This window comes from Phyllostomus hastatus, unplaced genomic scaffold (genome assembly GCF_019186645.2).
Source record: "Phyllostomus hastatus isolate PE091 unplaced genomic scaffold, TTU_PhHast_1.1 phas_scaffold_46, whole genome shotgun sequence".
Classification (NCBI taxonomy): Eukaryota; Metazoa; Chordata; class Mammalia; order Chiroptera; family Phyllostomidae; genus Phyllostomus; species Phyllostomus hastatus.
Window position 1 is genome coordinate 30,594,299 of NW_025334032.1, and position 25,809 is coordinate 30,620,107.

The 25,809-nt window shown below is 37.4% G+C and overlaps 1 protein-coding gene across 1 annotated transcript in view; it reads right to left on the reverse strand.

The window, feature by feature from the left end:
* TNKS (tankyrase) overlaps positions 1-25,809 on the reverse strand; it is a 168,463-nt gene that overhangs the window by 73,104 nt on the left and 69,550 nt on the right. The window contains exons 4-5 of the mRNA XM_045821219.1: positions 6,767-6,803; positions 5,933-6,008 (exon numbers count right to left, since the gene is read on the reverse strand). Coding sequence (XP_045677175.1) covers positions 5,933-6,008; positions 6,767-6,803 — 113 coding nt within the window. The remainder of the gene's footprint in view (positions 1-5,932; positions 6,009-6,766; positions 6,804-25,809) is intronic.

A 25,809-nucleotide genomic window follows, 5' to 3' on the forward strand; every position in this document is an offset into this window, starting at 1 on the left:
AAAGATGCACAGGAAATTATTTTATGCATTATGAGGGGAAAAAATATCTAAAGAAATAATATTTGGGGATTTATTTAAAAATCTTCAGTATTCTTCCAAGGAGCTATAAGAGAACCATTATCAGTAATCCGCCTGAAAAACGATGCTATCTTTCTTACCCAAAAGATAATAAGCATTGACTGATTTATACTTCTTTAGAGTAGGGCAGTTCAGTTATTTATGACTAGATAACAAACTACCCCAGAAATGGTGGATTTGCTTGCGTGCTAGGATCCTTACGCCACCTGGAGGCTGGATTGGGAGTTCTACGTCTGGATGTCTGAATGGGGCACGCAGGTGTGTCTCTGGCTAGAGGCCTCAGTCCCCCACGTGGGCTTCTCCACATGGCTGCTTGGGCTGCCTCATGGCATGGCTGCCAGGTTCCAAGAGAGAGCATTCCAAAAGCAAGAAACTGGCAGCTGCCAGGCCAATTCAGGGGCTAGTCTTGGAAATGGCAAAGCAGCGCTTCTACTTTATTTTACTCATCAAAGCAGTCCCGGGGTTGGCTCAGATTCTGGGTAGGAGGGTACTAGACAAGGGCATAAATAACGAGAGGCACAGTTCATTAAGGGGCCTTCAAAGTAGCAATCTGCCACATAAGGATTATTAAAATGCTGGTCAAATATGATATTCAGAGAAGACTTACACTAAAGGAGCTGTTTAGCAAGAACACTGTATGAGAATAAGACAAGTGTATATAACCCTAAAGTTTAAATATAAATACACAAAACTGTACGAATCCTGAATGCTCTTTGTGCTTCATGGATGTGCTTTATGGAATGCAAATGAATACTGTGGCATTATTTTCAGCCCAGTATATATAGCTCAGAACATATTTCTGAATTTATAAGCTGCTAATTTAAACAAATTTATTAAATTGTGGGTCAAGCTCCAAAATAATTAAGTCAACTATATGCTTTGTAGATCACCTGGTAACCTACACTTTAACCAAATACCACCTGGGACTGAGCCTGAATAATAAAGACAATTTAAGTGGGGAAGTGTGGTATGTTTGGAGTGTTCAGTATGTGTCTGCCCTAAATATGTTCAAAAGCTTCGAAAATGTTTCAAAGGTGTAGGCATCTAATTTCCTGAAGTTCTACTATGCGCTACAAACTGTACACATTAATCACATTATTTCAAGTAATCACCCCAAATGCCTTGTGGAATGGGATGATTATTACAAACTGTATACGTTAATCACATTATTTCACTTAATCCTCCGAAGTGCCTTGTGAAAAGGGACGGTTATTCCCATATGAATGCATGCACTGAAAACTGTATAGCCACAGTCACACACTTAGAAAATGAATGAGCAGAGAATCGAACCCAATCTGGCTGACCTCAGAGCCTATTTGCTCTTTCAATGACATCACACAGTTTTTTGTATCTTCAAGGGATTGTACTAAATTCTACTTTATTTCTTAGTGATCTCTATTTAAATATAGTTTTTAAAACACTTCACTTTTCTCTGTTTCCAGAGTCTTATTCATTATTAACTATTTTATGGAAGCAAACATTTACACAGTAGAAATGTGAGATTTAAAAAAACCCTTCGGTTAATCTTTCTGAATTTAAATCATGCTCCCCCAACTGCCTGTTAATCCAAATTTGTGGTTTCTTACAGAAGAGATTACATGTCTAAATGCTATTGCTTTGAAAATAAAAGGGCCAGAAAAACAAATCCCACCTTAAATCTACACTTTATAATTGAATCACAGCAAAAGAAATCATACATTTGTTCAGTGTGTTAGCTTCAATGTAATGGATAATGTTTTAATCATTCTAACAATGTTTAAGCTCCTTGTAAACCAATGCCACTAAACACATATTTATCTCCCATGACAGTTAGAACAGCAACCTACACATGGTAAGTACTGAGTGCTGGTTAAATGAATGAAAGGAGAAGAAAAAAACCTGAAACACCATAAATTACACTGAATATTTTATAAAAGCAAATTACCAACCAAATACTAATCACTTTCAATATCCGGTGACACGCGACCGCAGCAGCAGCGGGCACTGCGGAGACATGCAGGGCTCGTGTGGGGGAGTGCGTACGTACTGTAACGCCCGACTCCAGCCTACTCACTGTTGTAAGGAGGGGGTACATTTAGACCATTTATTTTGAAAGAGATAAAGGCAGCCAGGGCAGGGAAATAACAGAAGGACCAAAATGAACTCTGAAGAGGGTTCAGAGTTAAAATAATTTGAGATGTATTCAAATATTTTCACTCACTATACAGAGGTATCCTTATGAAAATTAATACTAAAAAACAAGAGACCACCACTACCTTAAATTTATGTTTCAAACAAGGCCAGAATATTTGTACAGCTGCTAATAAAACATCTGATATCGATAGAAAATACTGTAAAGGAAGATTAAAAGACAACAAATCTAAGTTTGAAAATACAGAAATAAAGAACTCTAGAAAGAAAACAATCTGTTTTAAGGATCTGGTTATACTTCACTGCAATTGAAAGCAACTGTGGAATGTTTTACCTAATTGTCATGGGCAGGAGACACAAGAAGAATAAGTTATATCTACACCCTTATGTTTCTAAAGTGACCATCATTAAAACAAGTACATACTCCCATAAAAGTAGCACTTCAGAATGAATTATTACAAAAAAATGGTTTGCCTTTGCTTTTTAGGGAAAAAAAAACAACTGGAAATTTCTACACTAGTCAAGTTCCACTTTGATTTACATGTAAAATAAAAGCATAATGTAAAAATATAAATTACTTAAAACCTTATTGATACTTCACTATTTTGAGAATTCTACAGGTTAGAAAAACAAATGTCTGTGGGAAATAAAAATATTAATCATTCACATATTACCTAATTAGATAATTATCAAGTCACAGTATAGAATTAAGAGAATATTTAACATGTACAGTCATTGCCCAACCCCATGCAGCACATACAAAGGAATGCTGAAGTCTAAAAGCCCCCACAAATATGGAGGCAAAGTCTCCACCTACTAGTTAATGTATAAGGAATGATTCTTTTCTAAAAGCGTTAGGAAATTGACATTTCCATGGGTCTTTTACTTTATAAACCAGGAATCGTAGTAAAAGCAGAAACAGGCAAGGACTCAGGTAAGCATTAATATAGCCATTTAGAAACCCTCTAAAAATAAATTTGATTCTACATTGTGTTCTAAAATGCAAATTCAACAAATAAAACTTTATATACCTGACTAAATTATATGTGAAGTGCCTTTATCCTCTTAATATTCAATCTGACTTCCTAATTCTAGATAAAGACATGGAAATGGCTTGAAAAAAACATTAAATATATAAATCAGACTTGTAATTTAGCAGGTAGATTTGCTTACACATTTTCTTGACATCAAAAGTGAGAAAACAAAAGGTAATGCCATAACTAAGGAATCTCATCCCAACCTCCATTAGCATCCAGAATATTTACTGCTTTGTGGCTTTACTGCAACTAACACATTTAATAAGAATTGCTCTGTGCCATGAATAAGCACAATATTTACATATAAACATCATTCACTTTTAATTACAAAATTTTATTTGCATTCTGCATACCAATATACAATTTTAAATGATTTTGGTTATATGCATAAACAGCACTAAAGCCTAATAAATGCTTAAGTTTAATTTTTCTACCTAATTTGAGAACACTGCTAATCTAAAAAATAAGAGTACATTTAGAAAAATTATTGCATTTGTTTATATGGTATGAATCCTTCAGAAGAATAATATTTGAGACCTGTTCTTCAAAATGGTCTACACATTAAACTCTGTGTCACCCTTCATAGTATACTTACTCAAAATAAATTACTAAAATAATACCAGCAGTAAAATATAATAACAGAAAATATAAAACCCCCTATTCACATATTTCTGAGTTAATTATCGAAATGGCACAGAGTCTGGATGAGTTTTTCCCCTTAGAGGATAAAACTGTTTATCAGGGAACATATTCCTATCTTTGGCTCCTGCTACATACAAAGTGCTTGGTCTGATGCAAAATACAACAGAGAGCTAACAGAAAAGTGGAAGAAAAAGTCATGTATGAATAACTATAATTCAAGAACTCTGTGGTAAATGCCAAAGAGTAATATAGAAAAGGAGCCTTAGGAATGTGGATGAAAAATACACTGGATCCAGCTAAAAGAAGCGAAGGAAGTATATCCTCCTTCGAGAAGAAGGAAAAATAAAAGAGTCCTATATATTTCTGTAGGGGTGAGACAGGGAGAAGTCATTTGTTCATTAGTAGTGTTCACGCTCCTTAACTGTTATGATTCCCTGAGCTACAGATGGGATGTCAAGGTATAAGGGTACAGATGGGAGAATGAGGCTGGGCAGGACACCGACTCCTGCCTTGGCAATTGCACGTAAATTCTGAAAAATTAAAATGGCTATGGAAAACTGAAGTGTGCTGAGTTCTAAAAAGAGCTGTGTCTACAGATATAGCTGCCCTTACCATTGATAAAAAGGCCCTTTTCTGTACAGTGTTAAAAGTCACTTTATCCACTGAGAGGATCCAAACAAAACCTGGAGCTTCAAAGTAACTAAAGAATGTTAAAATCCTCAAAGCAACCCCACAATGGAAGGAAAAAGGAGAAATGATTTTAAAAATCTCCAAAAAGCTATCAGTAGTACTGAGTAAATCTTTGCTAGTTTAGAACTTGATATATACATAATTTAACCTTACATAAAACAGAATTCTCTCCTCACGTTATCCAGGGAAACTGAACACTCACCAGGCTATATGAAATAATATACAAGTCACCCACAATAAGGGATAATCTAAGGGATGCAATTCCTTGCCACTATTATATGGGATTCATTAGAATGGGAAAAAAGTATGAAAGCAGTAAAGGAAAACTGAGTAATTCTGATCTACAAAATTATCACTCAGAAAAATAATTTTTAAAGGCAAAATAGTTTGTTATTTCTAAGGGGCATTGCCATCCTGATATTTTTCATAGCATAGTTTCAATATAAATAATTTCAAACAAATTAATTCTTTAAATATTAGACACAAGATGATTTCCCTCAACATGTAAGTTGTAAGCTCTAAAATATTTTATTTTAGGTTTTTAAAATATAAAAGCAATCCTTTAACATTAAAAAATTAACTGCCAATTAAAAAAAGACTATATGTACTACAAAGTGCTCTGTTTTTCAATACCTATTAGGTAAATAAAACAATGTTGAACTTTTCAGTAAATTACCAGAGGCTGCAAAGGACTGTATTTCAGTCTGTATTCAGCGAGAATATGAAGCAGATAATGAGATGCCAGCTGTACATTTTATATACTACCTTACATTTATGACAACTCTATATTAACGCAGAATATCTCTCTGCTTGCATATATTTCTTTCAATATATCATGATAAAAACTTAGCCAATAAAAAATAATAAACAAAAAAGCAGGGCTGTCACATAGATCTAAAAAAATCATTAGCAACATTTTCTCAGCTTTAAATGGAAAAAGTGTTGGCAACTAGTAAATAAATCTTCTTGTGTCAAACAAGAAATCAAAAATGCATATATCCTAACACAGATGGGTAAATAGGACATGAACAGGTATTTCCAATTTCCATGACCATACACAGAAAATAATTTATGTTGTTATAATTCCAATCACTGACAAAGCTGCAGTTCCATTTAACAAACAACTTTCAGTGTCTGACATTTGAAGGGAAAAGGCTGAAGACCCATCTTCACCAGCTCTATGAATATGTCACAACTGCCAATAACAGATACAGCAGCATTTCATTGTACAGTGAAAAGATGCCAGCAAAAATATAGCTCTGTATGCTTATAATATATATGCCAACTTCAAACATTTTAACTGTAAGGCAAAAATAAATCACGGAAGGGGATAATTATATTTTTAAGTCACTTACCTTTCGTCCATCACTTGCATGGCAATTCACATTCAGAGGAGTCAGTAAAGCCATTAGTTTTTCTTCATTACCACTCCTACGAAAAGGTGTAAGTCAATTCTCTTGAAATCACAGAGCTTCTTACGAGTATTTATAGATATTTTTCACAAGTGGTAAAGAATATGGGTTTGCTTCAATTTCTTTTGTATGTTTCTGAATGAATCTCTTTTGCTATATTCAATTAATATATTCCTAATTAATTCCTGTTAATCAGCACATAGTTGTACAGCTTAGCAAAGGTAGCTTTCTACATTTTTATTTGTTTTATTTATCTGCATAAAGTCACCTCCCTAATTACAAACAAACTTTATTCCGATAAGTGATCTAAAACACAGGAGTTAAAAATACATATGAAATGCTGCAAAAGCTAATCAATTAAATTATAAATGAGCAAGAACAAAAGAAAATGGATGAGAACTTTAACATTTACTTTATGCCTCTCCTTCAAGCTTTTGAAAATTAGAAAACATTTTAAAGTAAAATGAAGGTACAGGTATTTAAATACTCAGAGAATACCACTGGAAAAGCTGGGCAACTGAGGTTTGCAGGTGCCTTAAGATATGCTCCAAATAAAATTAACCTTACAATCATCACCATACTAAAAGACTGTCTCATTTCATACACTAATTATGTAAAATAAAGTACACAAAAATTCAGTATAAGGTCTTATCTGCATTATTGCATAAAATCCAAGCAAGACAATAACATGTTATAATTTTTATAGTCCTCCACCTGCCCTCCCCCTGTTCTCCCTTAAATGCATTATACTCACTTAAAATGAATGGAATCACTTACCTAGCAGCTTCTAGGAGTTCGTCTTTCTTGTATTCACCTAGATGATTGCAAAATATCATGCTGTTAGCATTTGGCAGAAGACAGATTAAGAAATGCAGTAGGCAGCAAATAGAGAATTAAACAGAGAAGAACAGAAAAAGATAGTCCACACCCCGCTGGGTGATGGAGCCGTGACGTTAGCCAGCTTGTGAAGGCAGCATCACCAGTGCCTTGGAGACGGGCAGCAAATTGACGCAGCTTCTTGTCCAATCCTCAGATGAAATAGCTTTCTTCAGACAACCAATGAATGCTAAATCTCGTGTCCAGAAACACATTCCCTCTGATAACAGCATGCCAGCTGAAGACAATGTCCCCTCCCCCCTTTCCTATTCAGCCTGTCACAGTATACTTGTGAAGCATAATACATTCTGAGACAAAAGCAAAATAATGTGGCTCTTTAAAGGTATGAATTACTTGTCTCCAAAAAATTCAATTTTATTTGTAAAGACATGGAGAGTTAAAAAAAACCATTAATTACCATTGCTGAGCTTTATAGCGGTAGGGAAAAAAAATCAGAACCTTGAAGCTTTTGCCTCGATTAGGATAGGTCTGTAGACTAGCAATACGTGAACGACGTACCAAATGCTATAAACCTCTTGGAGGCAATGCTCCAAAACCCAAAACAGTGAATACATTCTCAGATGACAGTAATATTCTAACGTGCTGTAATCTGTACACTTGACACAAATTCAATACCGAATTTCAACAAACAAATCTTAAAAATATTTTTAGAAAGGAGGCTAGGATCTCTGAGAATGAGCAGATATCCAACTAATGAGATGTAAATGTTTTCTCTTCATTCTATTTTTTAATATATCACAGACTGAACAGAGATATATAATTTAAGACCTTCAATACAAACTTCCTAGAGTAGTCAAGATCTAACAAACAAGATTCTTTGGAAAGCTTAATTGAAGAACAAGAAATTTTAATACTATAGTATTTGTCCATTCAAAGATGAAAAGAATAGCCAGGGCTATGATTCAGCTATAATACACCGACTCAGTTTGCTATATTATTAAAGAAATAATCTTATTTTAATAAGCTTAAATTATTTTTAAAAACCTTCCTTGTAGACAGAGACTTCTCGGCATTTTGTTTGTTTTGTTACGCAATACAGGGTATTGATGCGGAGACTACAGAGACACCTCAGGGCCACCAAGCCCGTGTTTAAGTTCTATACCCAATCTGTCCAACATCATGTTAAAAATCTAAAAACTATAAGGAGTTATTTTCCAATAAAGAAGAAGTTCCGAAGCCTCTACTCTTCCCTGAGGAAATTCTGTGCCCCATGAATGCCACAGGCTCCACAGCACGCACAGGTGAGTCAGGATGCGTAACCTGGGATCACAAGGGGTCCTTCTAATTCCTACACATGGGATTCCAGATTCTTTAATTGACTGACAGTTTAAGATTTATATTATTATGTCCCTTCACAATAAAGTTCCTGACTTCTCAAAGCCAAAAACCTATCTTTATTAAACATTTTAGTTGGCAATATGGCAGTTAGTGAATCACTTTAAAAAGCTCCTTTGAGGAAAGGAGCGTAACCCATAACCTCAAATACCTTAACAATCAAGAGCAAAGCAAGTTATGAATTATCGATAAAAGTCATTCTTTCTGTCAATGAACATTCCTTTGAAAGGCCTGTATGCCAAATTCAAAACCAAAACAGAAACTATCAACCTCTGAACTCAAGGACTATTTGTCTATGAAGTGAGGTAGACAAGTAAACAAAAGATTACAGCAGAGTATAAAAAAAAAATCTAATGATACGCTATGAAGAGCTTAAAGGCTAGTTTACATGGGAATAATAAAAGGCAAGTAATTGTAGTTCAAGGAAGCCTTCCTGTGATGGAAGAGGGAAGAACAAGGGATCCTCAGGGGAAGGAGGGCGGGGTAGAAGGAAGCAGCTGAAGTAACCCTGTTCCCTGTACCCCTGTTCCCTGTCACCCTAAAACAAGGGGCACGTGCAGGGGGATGGGTGAGAACGAGGCTGAGAAGAATGAGAAAGATCATGAATGGTCCTCTCAGAAATCCGAACATTATTTTGAAAACAATGAAAATATTTTTAAAAATTTTGAAAATATTTAACAGGGGAGTACAAAATACATGGAAAAATCTATGAGTTTTGAGATTATGCAAACGATTTCCATGCTGCACTCCACCGAACTTCTGTGGGGAAGGAAAGTGGCCCAAGGCAAAGAGGATGTGGGCGGAATGGGACGATGAATTCTGACACCGTTTACATTTTGGAGTAAGTGTAAACACCCTGACGTACAGTTAAAAACTCATTAAAACCGGGCACTAAAAGTATCTACTATTGAAATTTAAGTTATACTGAAGCATGACTGCACTAAGCTAGGTAATAAAACTGCAAAGTATTTAGGATCTTCGAAGCTCAAATCAGTCTACCTACATAAACTTCTCATTAAGTATAGATCTTTGATGTTTTCTCCAAAGGCACATTTTTCCAAAAATATTATTCCCTCGTGGATAAGTCAATGATAAAACAAAGCTTTCAAAAAGAAAAATTAGGTATATCCAAGAGAGTCAGACAGAGATATTACAAATGGCTTTCTACAGGTGCTGTTCGAGATCCTGGAACTTTAATCAGCTCTTCTGCAATACATTCCAACATCCACTATCTGGTGCCCAAGGACCACAATCCATAAACGGCTGAAGCTATTTTTCAGATGCCACATCGCAGCTACAACTAACATAATGAATGCAGAGGTCCTTACACACTCTGACAACAAATCTGAACTCCTTACTCAACAGCCAAACCTCAGGTTCTCTTCACTTTAGCTCAGAATCTGAAAATATTCTGATTGAGGCTATGATGCTCTATGGAGCATTTGTATTCTTTAATAACATTCAGATAAAGGCTAGCAATAGATCAGCCAGAAAGGAAACCAGGCAATTATCGTCAAGATAATAGCAAGCAGGAATGGAGAAATGGATGGCTTAAAATATTTTTCTTTGATTAGAATAAAATAAGTGGGATAAAAAGAATAAGCAAGCCAAAAGTTTACTTTCAAAAGTCTGAACTGTTCTCGTTAGTAAACCATTGACAGGACACATGCAGAGGTGCACACACAGAGCACACACATGGGGGTCTACGTGCTGACGTGTGAAAGAGATATGCCATCGGAGCGACGGTGAAAATACAGGTTAAAGTAAAACTCCCCTTTGTGTTTCTCTGAGGTAGTTAGAAGACAAATGACTTTTTGAATAAATACGAAGAACACCTATATCAATAAATAGAATGTCAATTTTAACATTTTGAGGGGCTTTTGCTCCTTTCTTTACCAACTGACAGGATCTGAGTAGGCTTAATTTTGTAAAAAATGGGTTCATTTGGTTTTGTTGGGATGTTAGAGCATGGAAAGATTATGATCATGAAATCATAAATTCTTAAAGCAGTAAAGAATTAAAAAGAATTATGACCTTTCTTTTCTCTACTTTGAAGGCATGAATAAAACACGTCTATCAGTAACATCTCTTCTTATAGGCCACGGGGGGGTGATCTGAAAGTCACTTTTCTCCTGTCACCTCACCTTCAGTTTCAGAATCACTCTCCTAAGGGACCATCCGCAACAGATTCATTTACAGATAATGAAACTGACACTAGACATTTAAATGAATTGTCTAAGGTTTCATGACTATTACTCACTATCTGTTAGGCCCTGAACAGGCTAATATTTGAGCGCAAACTAAACAAATCTGAGCTTTCAAAGAAGCAATGTAAACAAAAGAGTAACAAAACAGTAACAGCAATAAAACAGTTTTAAAAATGATGACAATGACTGTAAACATTAAACATATTTATATAATATAAGCCAAACATTACCATTAAAAACTATTTTAAAGCATTGGTGCTTCCATATGAGCTTGCAAACATGGGCAAAGAGAAAAAAGGCAATTTTAGTTTTTAAAAATATTTTGGACCAAGGGAATAGGAATGAAGAAAATCCATAACAAGTCTATTCAAATGATCGATGCATTTCACATTTCCCACAGCATGCTTTAATTCCTCTTGCTTTAGGTATCTCAAGGGAAGAGCTATATATAGACTTCAAACAAGAAACAGACTCATAGATACAGAGAACATTTCGACATTTGCCAGATGGGAAGAGGGCTGGTGGGATGGGTGAAAAAGGTGAAGGGATTAGGAAGTACAAATTGGTAGTTACAGAATAGTCATGAGGATGCAAAATACAGCACAGGGAACATAGTCAATAGCATTGTAATTAATATGCGTGGTGTCAGATGGGTATTAGATTTATCAGGGTGATCACTTTGTAAGTTATTTAAATGTCTAATCACACTGGGTTATATACCTGAAACTAATACAATGTTGAAGATTTAACTGTAGTTGAAAAATTTAAAAATAATTTTAAAAAAAGAACCTCAGTTACCAGGGATAAGACCTTCTGTTGCCAATTAGTAAGTAGTACCACAAGTTAATTTTCATATACATATTTTTTCATCAAGGTACTAGCAAGTATAAGAGATGAACTGATTCTTATAACTAAACTGACAGTCTATGTGTACAATAAAATATTAAATTAGTTGTTTTCACTAAGTTTGAAAATTCAGGGACTTCCGGCAAGATGGAGGAATAGGTAGACGCACCGTACCTCCTCGCACAACCAAGATTAGAACAACAATAATTTACAGATAGAATATCACTCAGAACTGACAGAGGATTTATCTGAATGGAAGTCGGACAGCCAAGAAGTTGAAGTAGACCCGTACATCCAGACCGGTAGGAGACGACGAGCCGGGCGGGTGCGGGGCAGGCACGGGTCGGCAGCGCGCGGAGGTCGGGGAAAATTTGGCGCGGAATCGGCGCGACAGCCATCCGGGGCACAAGAACGCAGCGGTGATCCCTGACTACGCAAGCTGCGGCGGGCGGACCCAGTGAGGCGGCGATTGTGGACCCGGGCAGAGCTCGCAGCCCAGGATCCCGGAGAGGGGACTGAGTCCAGGAGAACGGAACTACCGCCATGTTCCCTCCCATCCCCGCCCCCGCCCCCGCCCCCGCCCCCGCCCCCACATATAACGTCACAATCTAGCGACTGGGGCGCCCAGCCCCGGTGAACACCTAAGGCTCCGCCCCCCACCATAACAAGAGCGACCAGACCAGCGGAAAAAAAAAAAGAGAGAGACAGGGAAAGACATAAGACATGTTTCCAACAGAACAGATCAGTACCCCAGGACTCATCCTTTTGAGCGACCAAGAAATAGCCAATCTATCAGATGCACAGTTCAAAACACTGGTGATCAGAAAGCTCACGTAATTGGTTGATTTTGGGCGCAATTTAGATGAAAGGATGCAGGTTACCATAAAAGAGATGCAGGAAGATACACAGAGGAGACCCAATAGTGAAAGGAAGGAATCTGAGTCTCAAAACAATACAGTGGACCAGAAGGAAGATAGAATCAACCAAGCAGGAAAGCATGATGAAATAAGAATTTGAAAAAACGAGGAAAAGCTTAAGAGCATCCAGGACACCTTTAAACGTTCCAACATCCGAATTATAGGGGTACCAGAATGGGAAGGGGAAAAGCAACAGATGGAGCATGTATTTGAACAAATAATAAAGGAGAACTTCCCCAATCTGGCAAAGGGAACAGTCTTCCAAGAAATCCAAGAAGCTCAGAGAGCCCCCAAAGAAGTTGGACCCAAGAAGAAACACACCAAGACACATCATAATTACATTAGCCAAGGTAAAAACGAAGGAGAGAATCCTAGAAGCAGCAAGAGATAAGGGGACAGTCACCTACAAAGGAGTTCCCATCAGAGTGTCAGCTGATTTCTCCAAAGAGACCTTACAGGCAAGAAGGGGCTGGAAAGAAATATTTCAAGTCATGAAAGGCAAAGACCTACATCCCAGATTGCTCTATCCAGCAAAGCTCTCATTTAGAATGGAAGGGATGATAAACTACTTTTCAGATAAGGTCAAGTTAAAGGAATTCATCATCACCAAGCCCTTATTTTATGAAATGCTAAAGGGACTTATCTAAGAAAAAAAGATAAAGAAAAGACATGTATAGTAAAAGGACAGCAAACTCACATTATTAACAACCACACCTAAAGCAAAACCAAAAGAAACTAAGTAAACAACTAGAACAGGAACAGAACCACAGAAATGGAGGGCACATGGAGGGCTAGCAGCAGGGGGCTGGGAGGAGGAGAGAAGGGGAAAATGTATAGAGAATAAGTAGCATAGATTGTAGGTTGAAAATAGATAGGGGGAGGGCAAGAATAGTACGAGAAATGTAGAAGCTAAAGAATTCATAAGTATGACACATGGACATGAACTAAAGGGGGGGAACATGGGTGGGAGAGGAGGTACAGGGTGGAGGGGAGAGAAGGGGGAAATGGGACAACTGTAATAGCATAATCAATAAAATATATTTTAAAAAATTTTTAAAAAAAGTTTTAAAAAAGAAAATTCAGAACCAGCTATGTAGTTATGGAGGGAATTCCACTAAAGCACCAGGAGACCTAAAGCTACGTCTTCCACCAAGAGCAATTTCCGACTAACTGCTGATCTGCTACATATAAAAAATGACTCCAGGAATTCTGGATTTTTTTGTCTCTGCAATCTTTCATAAATATTCTCCAGACAATTGGGGGAAAATTACAGTTACTGGAATTCTCAATGCTTTTTTTCCTACTTCTGAATCCAACCATTCTTCACACTCATTTTGGTACTTGCTTCCAAGCCCATACCATCAGTTAAGTCTCAAACGATGGTAAATTCAACACTCTACAGCTATTCTAAACATGGAATAATTTGGGGCTTTCAACTTCTAGGCGTGAACAGAGTATTTTCCGGGTGAAGATCCTTTCCTTCTTTTGCCGCCTACAGCTTTCACCTTTTAACTAGCCAAAATTAGGTAACATCAAACATGACCTGTGCTACAATACCATCCTAACCACCGCTGTAGTGCATTCTCCAATACACAATTCACAACTCTCACGTGGCTACTAACTTTCAAGTGAATTACAAAAACATATTACAAAATGAGAATTCTGTTCCTCAGTCATATTAGTCACATTCCAGACTTTTCGGCTGGCACGTGTGGCTTGTGCCCATCGCACTGGACAGGCAGACAGATGTTAGAACAGTTGAAACCTTTTTTGGGACCATGTTACTCTAGCGTGATTTTAATGACAATTTAAGAAGTCATCTTTTACTCTAACAAAATGCTTTCCATATTATTCTTACTCTGAAAATTGTTACTGTCCAAACTCTATAAACTTTTTTTTCTCCCTCCTAAATACCACACAACTTCATTGGCGTGAAATACAGGGGAAACCACTGGGCTATATGATAAAAGATTTGGAGTGTGTCCTAATGCTGCCATAGATTGCCTTGTGTGACCTTGGTAGAGTCACTTATGCTTCCGGGAAGCCTCATCCTGTATTTGAAGCTTCCTGCAAAATTCTCATCCTGTATTTGATTCTCAACATTGCTCAGATCTTTTTCTAAGACAATTTTAATGTTGCTCTAAGCAGACTATATGGAAAAAATAAAATTACCTTGGGGAAAAAAATCTCTACTAAACTATTTAAAAAAGTAGTACCTGGAATTATAGAGTAGGTATAAAGCAATTTTACCCAAACTGCACGATTCTCTATTTTGTTGGTAAATCAAAAAAAAGAAAAGCTCACCTAAGTATGGAACCAGACATAAACCAAGAAAATTATTATTTAAGAAGAATTTTCTAATTTATTGATTAGCTGTGAATCAATGAATTTGATTCAATGAATCAATGATATTGATTAGTGATTTTTAGCTGTCCTGCAGGAAATGGAGATGTGTCCCATTCCCTGCAGGACAGGTAAAAATCATTTTTCAAAGAAAGAAGAACCCCATATATAACCTTATTATCTTGTGTCACAATATTTAAGAGGTAAAAATTAGAATATACTCCATGTCAACACAAAAACCTAAACCAATGTCCTAGAACATTTCAAAAATACAATATAACGTTCAAGCATAACAAAGGCTCTGAAAAATATATAATGTAATCAATAAATAATGTGATTGTTAGTAACTGGTTTCTTGGAATGCAATAATATGACTTCACTTAACCCCAACAACTTCTAAGATACACATCCCATTTATAGATACTTATCAAGATTTTAAATAATTTATACCAGTTTCTGACATTCTATCAATTATATCTGAAGTGTGACTCAAGACTTTCTGCTGAAACTTATTTTTTTTGTTAAAATGTAAGTATTACAATTTGGAGCATAAATATAAATACATACTGGTAAAAAAAAGTTGTATTACAAAATATATACATTCTCTGGAGGTAGACGTTGAAAGTTAAGACAGATGCTCCTATAGGATGTTGTGAACCAATGAGATATTCTGCAAAGTCTGTCTGAGCTTTAAGGATAAACCCTCCGATACCTCACGCAGGAGACAAGAGGGAGGGAAGGAGAGAGGAAGGAGGGAGCTCTCGTTCTAAGCGAGGCAGACTGTGACACCGCGCACTGAATCTGGATGCCCGGAGTGTCCATCCTTACGTAAGCCGTCACCTCTGATCCGCGCCACCGGCTGGCCAGGGCTGGAAGAAGAGGGGCAATGAATGACTTTTGACTGTCGCAATGTGTGTCTCCCAAGAAGTGATTTGGAAAAGTAAAATCTGTATTTGATCCAAAATAGGTCAATAAATAGTTTTATATTCTTTGACCTATACAAGTGGTCCTTTGTTTGTAGTGATCAATCCACAATTTCTTATTTTCATATCCAAAATCTAAAAAGCTCTAAAACTCATTTGGCAGCAAAACCTGAGCCACATAGTGCGTAACATAGCAAACATATATTTCATTTAAAAAAAATGAGACTCTGATTTTAGGGTACAGCCCCCAGACTCCACTGGGATGTTTTATGACATCGTGGATGTACTATGTCTTTTCTTATTTTATTTCCTTATTGAAGTATAATTTAGATAGAGTAAAACTGACCTCTTTCAGGTGCATGGTTCTTTGACTTTTCACCCACTTACACAGCTGTGCGGCCACTACCTACAGACAGAACACTGCTGTCAACTAGAAGGGTCCCCCAGGCCAGGACCCAGCACAATCAATCTCCTACCCCAACCCCATTCCACGGCAACCACTGATCTGATGTCCCTGGAGTTTAACATTTTATAGAATGTGACATAAATGCTTTGAGATTCATTCATGTTGTTGGACAGGTAAGTATTTGTCCCTTTTGACTGTTAAGTGGTATTCCATTAACTGACTACACCTGAAATTGCTTATCTATTCACTAGTTTATAGACATTTGGGTTGTTTCCAACTTCTGGTGATTATGGATAAAGTGACTACAAAAATTCAGACAGGATTTTGTATGGACATATATATATATCTTCATTTACCTTAGGCAAATACCTAGGAGTGGGAGTTTGGATTGTATGGTACGTGTATGTTCAACTTTACAAGAAAACTGGCAAGTTATGCCTTTTTTAAATATTAAAAAATTCTTAATTCTGGATTACGGACATTCCACCAATAGAAAGGAATGAAAACAAAGGAGGAAAAGTTGACTGTTGAGAAATAAGATAGTACTGCTACGACCTCTGAGCTAGAGATCCCAACGGTGCCTCTTGTGCAGGCCACTCAGCTCACTCAAGTACCTTTCCGTTCTTCATTTCTCACTTGTTCTCTCTTTCTCTCTTTTATGCATTTTTTAAACAGGAAATATGCACACATTTGATCTCTTCATTCCAGGAACTGTCTGGTATATAGGACCTGTAATCTCAGACCTATGAAAATATATGAACAAAGTATATTTTGCTGTATAGCAACCATACCATTATCTGTGAAAAAAAATTACCTTCCTGCAGTCCTTGCTCGCATCAGTGTGCCTGGCTCCCCACTACATCAGCCTGCTGAGGGCCCAGTGTTAATGAGACGCCTAATTGCACTGTCAACCCCTGCTTCTTGTATCAACTATAAGGAACGAAGGAGACAAAGGCTAACGCACAAGTCCAAGTGACCATCTTTGAATGATGTAAGGACTGCCGTATCTTCATTGTGATTACTGCGTATGATTGCATTTTATCCTTTGACTATTTTGTCCTTGGTTTACAGTCTCTGAAAGATGTAGTAACTTTGCAATTTTGGTCTTCTCAAGAAGCACCAATTATGACTTCTTCAGCTACAAATGTGCAACTTACTTTTTTCTTCTATCTTCCCAAAAGTGTCACTAAATCTTTTATTCAGGGTCAGAGTTAATTGACTTTAGAGAAGTCTGGTTAATTGTATTATCCTAGGCATAATCTCTTCCATTCACACTCTCACTGTTTCTTTAAAATTCATTTACTAGTTCTCCTTTGAATAACATCACTTATTTATTCATTTAACAAATATATTTTTACTACCTACAACATGCCAAGCATAATACAGCTACTGCTACTGCAGCACGTACTCAATCTTGAACCAGCAGGAGAAAAAGTGATGTAATCAGAGCTTGCACACCAGGAGAGGCACCACACCCGCAGTTATCTCGAGCCTTTAGCAGCTGCAGTGCACGACTTTTGCTCGTGGAACAGTATCAGCCCTGGAAACGTTATCTGTCAGGTGTGTGGAGGAGGAGTGGCTGGGGACCACTGTTGGAAGATAATGGAGCTAAGCACTACGGTCTTGTTTAGGTGTTTACCACTGGGACTGACAGAGGGACTGCGACAGAGCGGATGTCTCTGTAAATAAGAGATTCACATCAGGGAAATGGTAGTTCCTTTCTTGGATCATGAACCACTTTAAAGAGCTAATGAGAGCAGCTTTAGACTATTCCAAGACAGAAAATACTTTGAACATTTGAACATAAACTCCGTTTTTTGCCTGCAGTTTTAGAATTTTTACAGATGTTTTGGGGCACAAACTTACCATAGGTTAAGAATCTGTTTTTTTTTTAAAGAACCTCTGAATTATACTCACTAATTCTAAATATAGTTTTAGAACAGGCATGACAAGATAAACTTGGCTTGATATCCTTACTTTATACATGATTCAGTTAAAACCTCAAATAGGTAAATAACTTGCCTAAAATTGTAAAACTATGTAATGGCAAAGCTTGAACAGAAATATATGCCCTTCGATGAGTGTTTTTCCACTGGAATGATAATGGAGTGATTTCATAGAGTAAATCACATACACGGCTGGCCATGCACTTTCGGGCATGACTTGAACATGTGGCAGTGCATTGGAGTTTGGATAATTATCAATATGAGCAAAGAAATTCAGGAAAATGCAAGATATATTTGGGGAAAACTGACTGAGGTCAAATTTATAGCCCATGTTGGGAAAGTGAAGTGGAATGGGGGACAATGAATAATAATTCAAAAAAATAAATTTGCCCTATACTTTAAAGGACCTTGAATATTAGGTTGTAGAGTTAAACATTACTTTGCAAGGCATAGGAATAGGGAGTCTTTTTGAGCAGGGTAGTAAGCTGATTAAAACTGAACCTAACCTGGTAACTCAGTCGATTAAGACCTAGAAACTGGGAGGACAGTGAGGGGAAAAAGGACAGGAAGTGGTGACAGTAAGAATGGAAAGAATATCAGGCAGAGAGAAGGCATTTAATAGATCAAAATGCAGCAGAGCTTGTAAGCTGATGTGTTAGCTACAGAAGTGACCAGGGATATCACGTAACAGAGCTATAAACTAATGGTAAAATTTATGATATTTATACCTAGATCTTAGATTAATACTTTGCCCAATAATCTTTCTGAACATAATCAAGTAGCAACATTTTGTTCATTCGGCTTGTACTTACTGGACATATCACCACAGATTCAGACTTCATATACTGAGAAATGCCCAGTAAGTTAAAATAAGCTATTTAAATAATACAGCTAGTTTATTTAATTATTAATTTTGAACAGTCTGTGATTCTAGCACAGCCAACCTCGAGCAGACACTGGGGGTTCACAGGTCCTCTACAAGGTACTCAATGCCTCACTCAATGCTCCTCAGTGAGTTTTTACTCTTAGGGCATAACTATGACGCTGTCATGCCCTAGGAACTAGGATATTGTATCGAAAGGACTAAAGGGAGAGCTGTTGAGATATAATGTCTGGAAAGCCAGTTTGTGCCTTTTCTGCGCTTAATATGAGCTTTTACAAAACCCAATACCGTTGAACATTCACTTAATTTACTTCACAATTTTTTATTATAAAGTTAATAGAATGGGCTATTTATTCATTGTACTACCACAATGATGTCAGTTTTAACTTTCTTCATAAATTACTCTCCTTATTTTGATTAGTTGAGAAAAAGATATGTGAGGATATTTATTATTTCATGAAAATATCAAGGAAATACTTTAAAGTTGAGAAAATGAAGAGCACATATTTACATATTTTAAAAAATTATTTTGTAGTATTTTGCTGTTTCAAGTCCATCTAAATATAAATTGGGAAAATATTTTTAATTGAACTGGCAAACAGGAGAAATAGAAGTAGGACATGTTCAATTTCAGATCAGCTTAAAATGATCTCACTGAGAAGCATTCCCCTATGTAGGGAGGGCATGAAGCTACATGTCAACTGTCCATTTTAATTTGCTTATCTGAAATATATTTAACCCCATCCTTTAGTATCAGTTTTAGAGTCTAGTTCCTTCTTATTTTAAATACCTAGCAAAACAGGCCAGCAATGTTCCCATCGGAAACATGTATAAGATGATCGAATATTGAGTCATGAAATCTAAGTCGACACTCTTGTCTTCTTTGTGTACCTCATTATTATTTCTTCAAGGGCAAAAATTAGGTTTATAAAATTTTCGGTGCTTGATATTATCTTTTTTAATAGATGATTATTCAGAGCTCTCTTGTCCCTCTTATTTTTTTTATTTTTTTTGGAAAGCTGCTCACACTAACCTGAGATACACATCCCTGCATGCACACAACCCTGCCATGACGTTCAGACAATGACGGTTAACGATCGCTTTTCCAGGGTTAGGTTTCAGTTTTGCATTATCCATAACTGTATTGTAGAATCTGCCCTTAAGAAATGTTCACCGCCATTTTTAAACAGAGATGGCCAAAGACAGAGATTGCAGCTGCTACATACGAGCTTCTTGAATAAAGAGATAAATCTGTATACTGGTTTAAGAAAATGAATTTTTTTTGAAATAATGATTTTAATACAAATACATTACTTCACATCAAATATTAAGAAACATAGTGGAAGGGGAAAATGTATTTCTGAGTATTTTGGTATTTCTACTGTTTGATGGACTTATTTTCCTTCCTTGAGTTTTTCAACTACTGTCATACAAAAATTATGTACCACTCGGCTTTATTAAAAAACTGCGCCATAAACATGAACTCTCTTGGAACACTCAATGACTAAACCACTCTGAAGAGCCACGTTTTCACCAGAGCTGCTAATTTGTTAATTCCTCTGCTCTTGATGGAGTTTCTTTCTGAAATGTATTACACATTTCTATGCATTCAAATACAGACGATTCCAAGTGTAATTTCACCTTATCTGACAAATCAGAGTCAGTTACTGTAAACCTCCGTCAGACCGTGAAATAACACAGCCACACTCTCTGGGCCTGGGAAGATATGTAGGGGCAGTTACATCGGTGTAACACGGCTGCAGAATGCTATGCGTTTTATTATTTTTAATGTGAAGTTCATTTTTATCTTTTCCTTTACGTTAACCTCTTTGTGTATTTCCTTTTAATTTATAGTGTCTAAAAATTCTGTCCAGTAGAAATATAATACAAGGCACATAGTTAATTAATTTTAAATTTTCTAGTAACCATGTTTAAAAAGGTAAAGAAGCAGGAGACACTAACTTTAATAATACACTTTATTCAACCCAATATATATAAAATCTTCTTTCCAATGTGGCACTAGGGCCAGCTCACGCATTCAACCTGTGGCCAGTGCCTCCCGCACTGGAGAACAGTGCACATCTAAAATTTTTAGGTGCTGAAACGACATAATAAATAAAGGACATACAGAACTTAGCAAACACTGTCACTAAAGCAAATTCTCTGTGTGAGATAAGGAGGGTGCTCCAAGGTACAGGGGACTTCTGAGATTCAGAACATGGCTTCTGAACAGTTACTTGGTAGGAGTGGAGGCATGAGTGGGAAAGAGAAGAAAAGAAAAAGGAGGGAATGAAGGAAGAAGTCGGAGAGAAGGAGAACAGTCAAGTAAAGGCAGGAATGAGGTTAGGAAGGGGAAAAGAATCCAATAATAAAGTTTATGAGGTAGACACCAAGAAGGCCAGAGACTCAGCGGTGAGTAAAACACAAGGAGTACTGAGCATTAAGGACCAGAAAAGAGTGCAAAATGAGGCTTTTCTCAGTAGGTAATCAAGGGAAAGAAACATGCAATACTGATGAGAATTCACAGTATTAAGGCCTGAAGAATCCTTGCACCACGCAACAGTACCCAGAGATGGAAGACCGGGGTGGTTACCAATGACCCCGAGAGGCAGCACGAGCTTTCCAGAAGGCTCCCCACCCGAATGCGTGCGCCAGGAAGTGGCTGAGAAGATGCCGAGACAAGGTGTCAAGCACGCCACTGGTCCCTTTTACAGAACCTTGCAGAGACGAACAACTTCACCAAATGCCTAGTGACTCTGAAGTCCTAGACACTGGACCAAAAAACTTGGTAAACTCATCATTTTTCTTGCTGACTAACTTAAAAGCAACAGAAATTTGAAGAAAAGGAACAGCTGGCTATCCATGAAAGAACAAAATGTGGTCTCGAGGAACCTGAGCTTAGGATACAAAACTGATAGCAAATGACGATGCGCATTAAAAGAACATAAATAATGAGGATTAAATATAATGTTCCGCCATTAGAATTAAAAAAACCAACAAAAGTCAACTGGCCCTGGCCAGTGTGGCTCAGTTGGTCAGAGCACCGTCCTGTAAACCGGATGGTCATGGGTCTGATTTCTGGTCAGGCACATGCCTGCGCTGCAGGTTTGGTCCCCGATCAGGGCAGTTAGGACAGGCAACCGATGAATGTTTCTCTATCACTTCGATGTTTCTCTTCCTCTGTCTTTCTCTGCCTTCCCCTCCTCTAAAACCAGTAAGCATGTTCTTGGGTGAGGATTAAAAAAAAAGTCAATTGTTCACATATATATAAATCAAGACTAAAAATTCCTTTACAACTAATCCAGATGAAACTACACTGAAGACAAGACGGTTTGACAGGAAGCTCAGTGAATCAATGTGACGAATTTACAAAAAAGTGAATGGAAACTTATGTTCTATCAGAATAAAAGAATACGGAATGAGGTTATTTAGTCTACGGTATAAAAGACTGAAGTAGTAGAGGGGATTACTGTTATAGGAAGGGTTCTAACTACTACTATTAGTATTTTAGAGAAAGCCCTGGAAAAGGAAAACGCTTAGCCATCCATATACAATGGAGATCCAAAAAGAAGTTACTGTATTTGGCTTAACGAATGGGGGAAATATTGCTAACCATTTAAGTTATTCCATAAGGACTAATTATGTAGATAGCTCATAAGGCTATATATAGCACAGAAATGCCACATTGGAATATAGAATCCTTAAGGGGTGATGGATTTGATTAGGTAACCTGTAAATCTAAGGCTCCTTCCAGATCCATGATTGTATGTGTGACTTTCATGAGATAGCTGTACACTTGCTAATTATACATTTGGACTTCAACTACACATGCACACACTCTTACTATTTTTCAGTAGATCCAACCACAGGTCTCTAAATTTAGTTCACATGTGACATTATACATAAAATCTTACTTGACAGGCACTTTCCTTGAATGAACTCATTCAATTCTCAAATAATGCTCCTGTTCTATTATCACACCCACTGTACAGATGTGAAATCTGAACAATAGAAGGTCACCTAGTCAATGCATTAGGTTACTTATGTTGTAACAAATTACTAGCAATGTAATGGTTTAAAACGCAATTTTATTCTCTTATAATTTTGGAGGTCGGAAGTTTAAAGTGGATCATCAGGGCTGCATTTCTTCTGGAGGCTCTAAGGAGAGTCCATTTCCTTGCTTCTTCTTGCTTCCAGCAGAGGCCCACATTCCTTGGCTTGTGGCCCCGCATCACCACGACCTCTGCTCCCACCCCACATCTCTTTCTCTGTCCGACCCTCTTTCGCTCTTTCTGTAAGGACCCCTGTGATTTTATGGGGCCTACCCAGATCACTTAAAATAATCTCCCCATCTCAAAGATCCTTAACTTAATCCCATCAGCAAAGTTTCTTTTACCCCTTAGGGCAACTCTCACAGGTTCTGGGGATTAGTACATGGACATCTTTGAGGACTCGGTATTGTGCCTGTCACAGCCAAGTGTATGGCAGATGGGCGGGTTTGTAACTACAATGAATGTTGCCTCTCAAATACTGTTCCTCTGTAAGTGGAAAATAGATTGATTATACTTTCTAAGGCATTCTCTAGAAGCTGCTAGGAATAAGGAATTTTCTTCAACAGGGCATGTGAAATTTAACACCTAGGATCATAGACTTTAAAGCAACAATTAGAATTCTACCTGGCATGACCTTCTTTTGGAGAATAAGCTGTTTAAAAGAATATACAGTGAATGTCTAAAGAAGGCAGCTACTCTTTTTGTTTAAGTTGCCAGTAATTTAAAAAACATTCTTTATTAATAAAAACATATTTGTGTATTCTGAAAGAAAGATTCCAATGAAATTCTGAGGACCCACATTCATACCTCCTTTTCAACTGCAAAGGAATTAAAATTTAATTTTTTATAAAAGCATTTTTTTACATAAGGAATATTCCATTTTTAGGTATTAGTACTAGGTTAGAACTAGGGAAAATATAAATCTAAGTACAAAAGCACAGTAGACATGTTATTTTTGTCTGCCCAAATGCCCGTTAAACCCTTTTTCTGGTAAGCACTCTCTCCGTCGTTTTGGGGAACTGCCCCTCCTTTACGGCAATTCTGTGATTTTGGTTGAGTTCTCAGTCACGGAGTCCTGCTCCACCCCTAACCAGTCATCACATTCCAGCCACAGACCAGTGACTGGTCCAGGTACAGATGTATGCCCCACACAACTCAGGGTTCTTCCTTGAGACTTTTCACTATACAACTGGGGAAGAGCCCTCATATTACACGAGAAAACTAGTAAGAGCTATAGTGTTGTATCCCCAGAGCTGCCAATAGCCAGGTGCTTCAAACACGTGAAGAGCGTAAGAAAACAAAAACACACAGAAAAAGGAGACAGAGAGGCTGAAGCCACTGGGCAGTGGAAGGGGGAACAGAAAGAACAGAGAAGGCAGCGAACGAACAGGACGAATGCAGGAAAGAGCAGGTGTAAGTGTCAGGGGAAGGGCGCAGAGAAGACGGCAGAGGAATGCTCAGAAAGCGGATCAACACGGCGGCGGATGGGTTAAAGAACCAGTGACAGTCAGGTACATGAAACAGTTTGAGTCTCTGAATCCAGCAGGCCCTGGTACTACACATGTCTTTTGCCTTTATATGGTCAGTACCCTTAACCAACAAACATTTTTTTGTCCGTTAAATAATGGTAATTTGATTCATGAGTGTTTACAATGTGCTCTGTTATATTCCCTTTAAGTGCCTCCCATTTTACCTTTTATTTTTTTAATTTTAATTGTTGTTCAAGTACAGTTTTCTGCCTTTTACTCCCATCCCAGCCCACCCCCCAGCCCTCCCCCCATCCCACCCACCCCTAGTTTTGTCCACGTGCCCTTTATACTTGTTCCTGTAAACCCTTCCCCTTTTTTACCTTTTAAAACACTATCAAATTCAAACCTATCTTTAGCAGCTGAAGCCTCCATCCTACTTTTTAAATAAAAAAAATGGCTTTAGGTAGATTCTAAATAATTTAACACTAATATGATTTAATTCAAGTTTATTTACTTCATATTGTTTTTTAAAATAATGTTCACATTTATTTTTATGTAATTCACAAGTCCCTTTAAAATGCACATTATATAAGAGGTACCTCACTCAGAAATAAGTTGACCCAAGAACAAAGTCTTTTGGCAAAAACATTTGATTCTGGGATTTTTACAGTAATCTTTGATATTAAATAATATGGGTTAATAATAGAAAATAATGAAAAGACTGAACAGACTTACATTTATTGAAAAGAGAAGCTAAAGAGCTCTAACTCAGGATGGTATATTACCACTGTTTTTAATCTTATTCTTGTAACTTTGACTTTTATTGAAAAGAGACAGCAAGCCCAAAATGGAGTCACTTGTGCTAAGCGCACATCCTCAAACCAAGATTTAATGCCTAACCTAACTGCAGTTTTCAGCCTCTCCCAGGGATGTGACGTTGAATCCGTCAATCTGGAATTACCCAGTTGGCACTATGGAGGTAACCTGCCCAACGAACTCCTTCCATGCCCCACAGAAAGAGGACCTTGCCTGAAACCATCCACTTTTTGCCAGAAGTTTCCTTTTCTTGCCCCCTTCAGCTTATAAAAGGCTTTCATTTTGTACAGCTCTTGGGATCCCGCTCCTTTCCATCTGCTAATGGGACGCTGCTTGGCACATGAACGTGGAATAAAGACAGTTTGAGCCTCGAATTTACTCAGTTCAAGTCTGTGTTTTAATACTATCACTACGAAGATGAGTGCACGCACATGTTCATGGAGGACAGGGCCGGGGGCTGGCTTGGGAATCAATGCTTAGTCATAACAAGGAGCATCACCTTTTGTGCCAGATGTTTTGCATGAATCCTGGATCTGCTACTACCCAGCCACACGAGTTTGAGCAAACCATTTAACCCTCCTCTGAGCTTCCTGTTCCTCATTGTAAAATGAGAAAGATAATGCTTATCTCATGGGTTGCTCTGAGCACGGGGGGATAATGTAAATAGAAAAGCCAATAATGCTTGACTCATAGTAAACCTCCAACACGAGATAATAATGATGGTGATAACTATAATGATTTTCAAATTTTAAAGTATTTGATTTGCTAGCAACTGTTTAT